General features: G+C 34.9%; 1 protein-coding gene across 3 annotated transcripts; it reads right to left on the minus strand.

Annotated features, from left to right (window-relative positions):
• Positions 1 to 6041: 6041 nt before the first annotated feature.
• On the minus strand, positions 6042 to 9101 carry LOC126706845 (putative disease resistance protein RGA3). Of its 3 annotated transcripts, XM_050406410.1 has the most exons (3): positions 8955 to 9097; positions 7199 to 8824; positions 6042 to 7132 (listed from the first exon to the last, which is right to left on the minus strand). In XM_050406410.1, exons 2-3 carry the CDS (start codon positions 8448 to 8450, stop codon positions 6063 to 6065), a joined length of 2322 nt encoding a protein of 773 aa, XP_050262367.1. In that variant the 5' UTR covers positions 8451 to 8824; positions 8955 to 9097; the 3' UTR covers positions 6042 to 6062. The 3 variants fall into 3 exon arrangements, with proteins under 3 accessions (XP_050262367.1, XP_050262365.1, XP_050262366.1); XM_050406408.1 differs by having other exon boundaries at positions 6042 to 8761; positions 8955 to 9101; XM_050406409.1 differs by having other exon boundaries at positions 6042 to 8824.
• Between the last annotated feature and the right edge of the window lie 2170 nt (positions 9102 to 11271).

Consider the following 11271-nt stretch of genomic DNA (forward strand, 5'->3'; position numbering starts at 1 on the left):
TTAATTAACTCAACCTGATACCTTCTTCGTCTTGGGTGCATTGGTCACCACTAATGGCATGCAGTGAGAAACCTGGTGTTTCTTGCTTATCCATTTGCTCTAAATCCATAATGACGTCTCCATCTTCTTCTACAGTACAGCCACGATCACAGTGATTTCCCACTTGCTGTCCTCTTCCCTCTGAGCGATTCCTTGAAGCAGCAAGGTGTGCTTCGCTGTCCTTCCGTGTGGAAGAGCGTGCTCGAGCATGGCTTAAATCCCTGTGATTCTCTCAAGCATTTGTTGCCAACTTAGTCATGAGAGAACTAACATTTTGTTAAACTACACTCTTGTCCATCGTCATGCTCTGATACCACTTTGGTACACATTGGACCATCTCCTTGCCAATGGTGGCTAGTTTTGGATAGATTACAAAGACCAAAATAAGATAAGATTAATTTATGACAATCCTGACCTCCAACTACTAAAAAACTAATTATTTATCTATCTGACAATTATTAAAGAGTTACACTACTGGTTTTTATATTATATGCTACAATGTTCAAATTCAAAAAATATGCTCATAAGTCAAAACAACCACATTACAGTTTAAGATAGAGTTTAGGATGGATGTATGGTGTAGGAAGGATGGATCAGAAATTGTTAGAAAAAGTTAGGACTGTTTGAAAGAAGTCAAAAGTTTTTTCCTGGTAAATTTATAGCTGAACTGAAATGGGATTGCAATTTTGATTCCTTAAAAATTTTGCTATTTAGCCGGCCATGGGTTCATATCACCAATTCTTAATGTCCATGATACATAAGATGTCATGTGTTCTTTTATCAATCCATCAGTTATAAAACTAATGAATGTAAAAAATAAATCTCTCTCTAACTCCAAGTTACCATCACATGGTGGAACTAATGTATGACCTCTACCCCCACCTCTTTTTGCTGCAGCTTCTCTTATCTTATGAGGAAGAAGGAAAGAGATTATTTTTTATTAAAACAAAAAAAAGGAATTTATTAAAATAATAATTTTATGTTACTAACCATCGCACTACTGTCATGCATATCCAGAATGCATGACTATAGAAATCAAATCCACACCAAATACATGTTCCATTACATTATTATTTAAATACGATTACTATAGAGAAAAGAAACAGCAAGAATAAAATGAACAAGGTGTACTGTACATAATCAACAATATGCAACAAGACAAGATGAAGTGCAGAAAGCTTCAAGCAAGAGCTTAAAAACCTCACTTGAAATAGCAAAGTCCACAGCAGCAACAAAAAGGCAGTGCAGAAGCCCATTTAAACCACAAGCCAGGTTAACATCAACACAACTGGTTTCCAGTACATAATTCAACACACCCTTGCTTCCAAACGTGGTAGCAGTCACGAGGGCTGTCTTCCCTTTAGATCCCATCATCTTTGACCCAATTCTCCTCCCATACCACAAGCTTCCCTCATTGATATAATGACGTTCTTCTTCCATAGAACTTTTAAAACCAATTAAATCATCAAAGCCCAAGAATTCAAGAAATATTGAAATGATGTTGCTGTCTTGTTTCTCAAATTCACTGCCCATGATGAAACCTGTTTCAGAAGGTTTCCCCTTGGAACCACTGCTCATGGAAATCACACTATTCTCAGATCTTCACAGTCTCTCTCTACAACATTTGTAACAAATATAAGATTCACATATGCTGCTCCTGAATTTACAAAAAAGAGCAAAGAGCATATTAGAAAGAAAAAATGCACTCATAGAAGATTACACAGAAACAAACAGACAGAGAAAGAGCTCCACTCCTATAAACAAATATTCAGCATTAGCCATATATTCATACAAATATCATCCGCATTCAAATCAATATTGTTATGGCCATGATGCTAACCAATGCTCCCAAAACCTTAAGGTGTTAGGAAGAGTCACATGAAAGTCTTTATTCAATGGCAGCAGAGCAAAACCCCACGTCTGAGTGCAGCGGGTGGGCATGACCGCATGAGGGGCTTCACAGTGCATTGGTAGACTTGCACCAGTTGGTAGGGGTGTAAAGCACTGATGCCACGTGATCCCCCATAAGACCACGTGACAACAAAACTTTAGGGTGATTGCTAAAAATTCCAACAGATATGAAACAGAACTTTGTCACAATCACAACAAACACGACCAAACATTTTCTCATAGGAACCAAAACATGAGACTCATTTTCTCATAGGAACCAAAACATGAGATTCAACAAAACCATGAGATTCAAAACATAGCTTACATCCTTTTATTGCATTTTCTTAGCAACCAACCAGGATGCTTTAATTATTAACAAAATAAAATGGAAAGCCCCATATCAAGTTGCTCTTTTCCCCATTAATTAATTCATTCATTATCTTTTTTCTTTTTTCTTTTTTTTTCTTATATGTTTTAACAGACAAAAATGATATTTAAAAAAAGAATCACTCTTCATAACAAATCAATCAAACAATAAATGCAGTACAGAGATTCCGAAAATAACTTTAAAATTCCCATACCATCAGAAACAATGGGAAAATTAAAGCAAACACAACAAAGCACAAACCATTTAATGTAAACACTATTGCAGTAAGATGTTCAAAACTCAGATAATGAAAAGCACAACCCAAAATTAACCAACCAATAGACCATATACTATAATGTAGCATTATAAAAAGATGGAACTTTTAATAAGATAAAAAATCCTAACAATTTTTTAAACTAGGAAGCAAACAACTGAAACATATTTGACAACATTAAAGCAGAATGTATCAAGCCAAAATAATGTGATGCAGGTGATTTTCACACCCATTAACCTTGCAGCAGACCAACACCCAACACAAAATCAAAAGGTGAAAGCAGAGTCTTTTTCACTCACTAAATTGATAAACCATATGAAGCCAAGGCCACTGAAAAGTTAAAAGGTCAAAAAGTTACAAAAAAAATCATCATATCAAGTCCAGTTTTAAGTTCAGAAACCAAGATTTGAACATATGATTTTTATCTGTAGCAAAGTCCACAGTAGCAACAAAATGGAGTGCAGAAACCCGTCCAAACCAGAAGCCTAGTTAACATCAATAAAACTGGTTTCGAGAATATAATTTAACACACCCTTGCTTTCAAACATGGTAGCAATCATGAGGGCTGTCTTCTCTTTAAATCCCATCATCTTTGACCCAATTCTCCTCCTATACCAAAAACTTGCTTCATCAATATCATGACATTCTTCTTCCATAGGACTTTTGAAACCAATTAAATCATCAAGGCCCAATAATTCAAGAAAATTTGAAATGATGTTGCTGTCTTGTTTCTCAAATTCATTGCCCACAATGAAACCTGCTTTAGCAGGTTTCCACTTGGAACCACTGCACATGGAAATCACACACTTCTTAGACCTTCACACAGTCTCTCTCTACAAAATTTGTAACAAATATAAGATTCACAAATGCTGCCCCTGAATTTACAAAAAGAGCAAAGAGCATATTAGAAAGAAAAAATGTACACATAGAAAATTACACAAAAAAACACAGACAAAGAAAGAGCTCCACTCTGATATTCATCTATAAAATATACTAACAGATAAACAAATATTCAAGTGTTAGCTACATATTCGATAAAAAAAGCTTGACAATTTTAAACTAGAAAGCAAGCAACAGAAACATATTTGACAACATTAAAGCAGAATGAATCAAGTCAAAATAATGTAATGCAGGCGATTGTCATCCCCATTAACCATGTAGCAGACCCACACCCAACACAAAATCAAATACTGAAAGCATGGTCTTTTTCGCTCACTACATAACACAACAATGAAACTTTCTTTCAAAAATCCCGCATGAAATGAATTGATAAACTACATAGAGACACTGCTAATGAGTGGTCAGGTTTTCTAGGTCAGGGGAGAGTGGGAGACAGTGGAAAAGTGAGAGAGAACCAAACAAAGTATGAACATTTCCATTAAAGAAGAAATGACTTGTTGAAGGAGAAGAAACAATTTTTTTACTTTTCCTTTTCAACCTTTATTGGGAAAATTAAGAGGTCATTCTGGTAAATGACTTTTTATTTTTTGATTCATAGAGGATCCAAATTACCTGCCTTAGATGCAACCAAATTTTTTTTTCTCTCTCTTAAGACAAAGTGAAAAGGTACTAAAAAAATCATGAGATCAAGCCTGGTTTTAAGTTTAGAAACCAAGATTTGAGCTTATGATTTCAGAACACCCATAGACTGCCACATTGTTTGGAAATGATGACAATTTTAGTAACAATTATTTTTATTTTTAATAAAATTAGCAAGAAGACTCCCTCTTCAGCCATGATTGCCATGCTAGTGTAGAAGTATTACATGGAAGAATAAAGTGATTTTAAGCTATAAAACCTTGATTTCCCTATGCTTCATTAGCTGACTTGTTGCACAATTACAGAGCCCTAAAGTTTGAATAAGTACCAATTGGTTCTGTATATGAGATCAACTAAGATATTTGTCATCATAAAAAAACAGTATAGAATAAACAATTAAGCACATACCTAGGATGTGAGAAGTTTTTACCAATCGTCCCCTGTTCTTGCTGACACCCTTTCAAAAGTTTGCTTTGCTCTTCAAAAAATCTCTGCATATAGAAATAGTAATTAAATTTTCCAAAACATCAGAAGAAATAATAATAATAAAACACTATGCAGATGTTTTAAGCAAGTTATGGATAAATAACTAAAAACATCGATAATTAAGAATCTGAAGTGGTTGCACCCTACTGACAATAGAGATTCTAGTAATTATTTTCTAGCTGAAACTCCAAAAAGGCCTTCTTTTGATTCTGAGGCAATCTTATCTCGTTTCTCTCTCTCTCTCTCTCTCTCTCTCTTATATTTTTTCTTCCTCTTCTTTTAAACCATCCTTTTTGCATTTGTTCTCCAGAGTTTATAACCATATCCAGCAATTATTTAAGCCCAATCTCAACCTTGAAATCCTTAAACCTAATTATTAGTGCAGTAAGATGCCTGATGTCAGTAATGACCAACTTGCAATCTCTTCTTCAAACAGTACAATCAAGTTTATGATACCCCGAAATCATTAGAAATGGTCTGTGGATTTATAGTGAAACAGATAAGAAAGAAGAAACAAGCAAGTTTAGAACACTAGGGACATTAAAAGAGGAGAAATACCTTTGGATGCTACCTAAAAGACACTGTAACATTAATCTTGCCTTAGATAGTATGCCCCTCCTTAATTCATCAGTTCAATAATTCAAAATATTTTCTTATACCCATATGAACCAAGCTATTACTGTAAACTATAAAATTTTAGTTTTGCCAATAGACACAATAGCTCAATATTTTTCTTCACATGCCAACTCTTGTTAACCAAGAGAAGGCTGAAACTGGGGTATCAACAGTGGTTCTAGCACACTGATGGAGTCAAAAAGCCATAGTTGTAACCCTAATAATGCTACAGCTGATCACACAGGGCAGGAGGAGGTTATTAATAGAAGTACATGGATCAAAAACATATTCTTAGCAACAACAACAAAAAAAAAAAAAAAAAAAAGGACCAGTGCTCCTTTTTTGTCTTTATCATAACTGCAGACATGCCCATAAAATGGAACCCAGCAAGAAAAGAAAGGTATATTTTAAATGAAACCCAGAAAAGATTTATATAAAATTTCATATTTTTACATAAAAACAACAAAAATCAAAACAAATTAAAAAAATGTAGAGTTTTGCTTATATAATACTTACGCTTTCTTCTTCCCATTTGAAATCCTGTTGTTCTTTCTGCAATTTCAGCATCAATCACACAATCAGAAACCCATATAATGAGGCCCAGGCTATATCTAGGCGAAGAAAAAGAAAAAGAAAAAGAAAACGTAAAGTTCTGTTATTTATTTATTTGTGTGTGGAAAAAGAAATTATAGAGTTTTTTTAATTTTGGTTTTGCTTGTGCTTTCAAAATCTTGCATCTGGAATTACTGAAATTATAAAAGAAGTTTTTAAAATTTTTAAAATAAAAAAAAAAAAAAAAAAAAAAAAATCAGAGAAGAGTGAAGAACATACCAGGGAAGCGTATGCAGTAGTTCAATATATGTAAAGATTTGGGATGTGAGAAATCTTATCCCAATCCTCTCCATTTTCCTTCTCGCATCTTTGCTTTAATTGGGGACAGCACTGAATTTCCAACCTCTGTAAAGAGGTGAGGTGACTCACCCCTTCGGGAAGTGACGTCAGATTGGGACACTCCCAAATGTGTAATGTCTCAAGAGAAGTTAGGTTTTTAAACCACTCCTCTGGCAGAGACTCCAACTCCTCTGGAATCTGTTCCAAATAAAGTTCCTTTAATTTGGAGAGAGGAGGGGAGAAGGAGGAGGAAGAGGACGGAAATGAAGAAGCCCTTCCTCCCCTATTATTCATCTCTATTGTCTCTTCCAACGGCTTCAAACTACTATTAGTCAACCAAAGCTTTTTTTCAAGATTTGGAAATAGCGGCATCCAAGTCATCTTAGGGCAATAATCCAACGATAAAAAAGAAAGACGCGGAAAGTACGGCATGTGTTGGTGATAGTGATTAGTTGATGATGATGATGATATTGTTGATGTCGTTGTTGCCTCATTCCCCTTATCCACACTCCTCCACCATCCCTTTAGATTTCCGCAACCAAAGAGCCAGAGATCCTCAAGGGATGGGAAAAATGTTGATGGTGATGCCAGTGAAGCAGATATCTCATCATTCATATCCCCGTCTGCCATGTACTCCAAACCATCCATTCCCACAATAGCTAGTTCTCGTAGAGATGAGAGCTGATACAATGGTGGCAAATATTGACACTTCTTACAATGGCCTATTCTTAATTCAACAAGATTTGTTAAGACTGAAAGCCAACTTGAAACTCTCACGCCCATGTAGCTGTCCACTTCCAAATATTTTAAATGCTTGTGTGGTTGGAGGCTATCCATGGCATCTACACCATCATCGCCCTCTGGATTCCACCTTAATATCAACTTACTGAGACGTTGCTTGTCCTTCAAATTTGCAGCCTTGTATTCTGGGGTGGCATCTTTCAATTGTGGCAAATTTTTAATCTCTAATTTTCCTCTCAAGTCATTTAGCTTGTTTAATTCTGCTAGCCCACCGCAATGCTTGGAAGAACCTACAGGACCCTCACTCAAAACAAATAAGCTTAATTCCGCTAGCCCACCGCAATGCTTGGAAGAACCTACAGGACCCTCACTCAAAACAAATAAGTTTAATGTTTGAAGAGAAGTCAATTGCCCTAATCCATGTGGCATATGAGTCAAATTCTCACAATCTTCTAAGTCAAGATGCTTAAGGCTGACCAATTTTTGAATATCTACCGGTAACTTCCTAAGCTTTTTACACAAGCAGAGCTTTAATGTTTGCAAATTCACCAATTTTGTAATAGAACTAGGGAGAACCTCAATATCATTAGAGGAAAGGTCAAGGTACTTTAGATGCATCAAAGTATCTATGGTATTTGGCAACATCTTCATATTTAAACCATGTAGGTCTAATGCACGCAAATATCTAAAACTAGAAATAAGTTTTTTGAGAGTTGATTCTTCAATTGTTCCCTGATAATAGTTCCAATTATTGTATGCCAATATAAATGTTCGTATCTTGTTCGCTCTAACCAATGTGCTTAAATTCTCCTCAAAGAATGAAACATTGTAAAATGGAAACGATAGATGACGTCTTTTTTCATTCACTTTTTTTGCATTGGAATCAACCAATGTACAATCAATCCTTGATACATATTGTGCAAGATCATGCATTAAATCATGCATTTTAAACCCCCCAGTCATGCCTTCATCTTTTTCTACTTCTTGGAAGAAGGATCTCCAAAGTAGCTCCTTGAAGTAATCATCGGCAACATCCACTAGTAGTAAATTCTCATCTGGTGATTGGATAAATCCTTGTGCTATCCATAATTGTATCAATGTCAACTTATTAATCAAATAATCTTTGGGAAACAATGAACAATATGCGAAACAACATTTCAAATATGGTGGGAGATAATCGTAACTCAATTTTAAAACTGGCATGATACCATCTTTCAACTCAGTTACATTAGTGAGTTCAATATTCTTGATGTCTGACCATTCAGCTTCTGTTTTTTTTTTACTTAAGACCCGTCCTATTGTCTTTATAGCAAGAGGCACTCCCTTACATTTTTTTACCATATCCATACCAATTGCTTTAAAGTTAGTACTAATGGTCTCTTGCTCTTCTTTAAATGCCATTCGCTTCAACAAAGCCCAAGATTGATCATCTGACAGGCCCTTTAGAGGATATCCTTGTGAGATTGGGCTGGTAATATTTGCAACCAATTCAATCCGTGTAGTTATCACCACCTTGCTTCCCCTTTTACCATCCAACAAAAGAGTTTTCAATTTCTCCCATTCTTCTTCATTTTCATTCCACACATCATCCAACACAAGTAAATACATCTTTTGATTGAGAATTTTGTTAAGTTCATTTGCCAAATGTTCAATTATACAGCTTTCAGGTTTTTTACCACTTGCGGATATAATTATATTTTCAACAATGGTATTCACGTCAAAGACATCCGAAACACACACCCAAATTTTCAATTCAAAATGAGCATTGACAATCTCATCATTGTATACATATTGAGCAAGTGTGGTTTTCCCTAGCCCACCAATTCCTACTATGGATATGAACGAAACATTCTCTTTCACAGCAGAGTCTTGCAATAGACCTATGACGGCCTTCTTATCCTCCTCTCTCCCGATAACTTCTTCACGTACAATTGAGTAAGTGTCCCTCCCCCTAGTCACATCCTGTGTCTTTAAAGGACGCACTACCAACTCCAAGTGAAAATTTTTCCAATCAGTTGCTATATCATTAAGCTTCTCCCTCGTAGCCTTTATTTTGCAAGCCATCTTATAACTAAAAACAAGTTGGTTTGATCTTGAAAAGAAAATACGTACCTTCTTTGCCATTTTATCACCACCCATCACCTTACGCTGAAGCACATGAGTGGAGAACTCGCTCAGCAAGTCATCTGCATCAAAAACTACATCTCTGAGCCTGTTGAGCCAGTGCTCGACTTGTTTGTTCTGGACCTGCTGCTCCTCTGCATCCTGAAGTACAGTTTGAATAGCGAGAACAGTGTTGTTCATTTTTTCGAGATCATCTTTGACACCCCAGATCGATCCAATCTGTCTGAGAGTGGAGGAGCCCAAGCTTTCAATAATCTTCTGTACAACGCCATAGAGGATTGCATCGGCCATTTGTTCTTGTTGGATGAAAGAAAACGTAGCAAGCTTAGCTGATAGAGAGTAGTTTGAGATATGAGAGGAGGAAGATTAAAGTGGCTGTGAAGAAGGAAGACTTGGCTAGTTATGTAAAGTCAGGAGTCCACTTAGAAATAAACCGATAAATGTGAACAACGGCTCCACTGCTCAATAATTACTACTTTAACAGCAGCCCCACTCCTCAATAATGGTTTCTATGAAGACAAAAGAAAAAGGCAAGAAGGCCCCAGTCCTGCTCAATAATTGAGTGTATAGTCACTATGTTTGATCCAACGAAGGAAAATAAGGATGAAATGCTGGGACATAAAAGCTAAGGAGAAGTCTTTCCACGCCGAAAGTTTCACAGACATGACGCCAATTTTACTTAATTCTAAGTATTTTGGTAGGAATTTGAGAAATTTCAACATCAAAGTTGAATTTATTTCTGGGTCGCTTTTTGATCACATAAATGCAGGGAGTGGTTGGAACAATAATACATGATTTATGTTTGATTAAATGCCTCAAAATTTTGTATTGTATGGAATGTTGTGCTAAATGATTTACTTATTCTAGGAATAATTTGGAATTGTTTTTCGAAATTAAATTAATATTGAGAGAAGTAAATGTTTAAATTTTTTTTTTTTTTTTGCTGAATGAAGTAAATGTTTAAGTTGAACACCTAAAATTGAAGTTTATGGTGTCAGATAAAATACTTTCAACCTATTTCTATTTTCTCCATTAAATCCTATAAATTCTATCTTCAAATATCTTTCTTCCCTTACTGGCAATACTCGAAATAAAATATTTCACCTTTTTGTATAATTTTGGTCATGGCTCATAAACCAACTTATCATCTGGTTGATAACTAAAGCATAAGTATGGTAGAATTTTTTTTATTTCTTCCCGTTATTTTATTGACTAGCATGTAAAAAAAATTATTATTTTATTGATCCGTCAATTTTCTCGTTAATTTGATGATGGAATGGTGCTTCAAAAACTCAAATAAAAGACGTTAATTGATTTAGAAATTAAAAATAATAAAAATAAAATATAAAGATTAAAATAAATAAATAAGGTTAAAATATAAAGATTAAAAGTGTTTATGTTTAAATAATTACTACTTTAACAGCAGCCCCATTCCTCAATAATGGTTTATGTGAAGACAAAAGAAAAAGGCATGAAGGACCCAGTATTGCTCAATAAAAAATTACTACTTAAACAGCAGCCCCGCTCCTCAATAATGGTTTATGTGAAGACAAAAGAAAAAGGCAAGAAGGACCCGGTATTGCTCAATAAAAAATTACTACTTTAACAGCAGCCCCACTCCTCAATAATGGTTTCTGTGAAAGACCCAAAAAAAAAAAAAAAAACCCCCTAGTACTGCTCAATAATTGAGTGTATAGTCACTTTGATCCAACGAAGGAAAATAAGTATGATATACTGGGACATAAAAGCTAAGGAAAAGTCTTTCAACACCGAAAGTTTCACTGACATGATGCCAATTTTACTTAATTCTAACTATTTTTGGTAGGAATTTGAGAAATTTCAACATCAAAGTTGAATTTATTTCTGAGTCGCTCTTTGATCAAATAAATGCAGGGAGTGGTTGGAACAATAATACATGATTTTTTTTTTTTTAAGAAATAATTACAACATGTTGCTAACTTTGAAACTCGAACTATTTTTCCTCTAGATCCCAAGCACTTTATACATGGAGATATGTCAATTCAGTTACTAGGCTTTTGGCTTATAATACATGATTTGCGTTTGATAAAATGCCTCAAAATTTTGTATTGTATGGAATGTTGTGCTAAATGGTTTGTTTACTTATTGTAGGAATAATTTGGAACTGTTTTTCAAAATTAAATTAGCATAGAGAGGAGTAAATGTTTAAGTTGAAAACCCAAAATTGAAGTTTATGGTGTCAGAGAAAACACTTTCAACCTATTTCTATTTTCTCCATTAAATCCTATAAATTCTATCTTCACATATCTCTCTTCCCTTACTGGCA

This window comes from Quercus robur, chromosome 11, assembly GCF_932294415.1.
Source record: "Quercus robur chromosome 11, dhQueRobu3.1, whole genome shotgun sequence".
In the NCBI taxonomy this organism is placed as follows: domain Eukaryota; kingdom Viridiplantae; phylum Streptophyta; class Magnoliopsida; order Fagales; family Fagaceae; genus Quercus; species Quercus robur.

Excerpts from the sequence above, each read along its gene's own strand:
- LOC126706845 (XM_050406408.1), bottom strand. The coding sequence starts at position 8,450 with ATGTATTTACTTGTGTTGGATGATGTGTGGAATGAAAATGAAGAAGAA.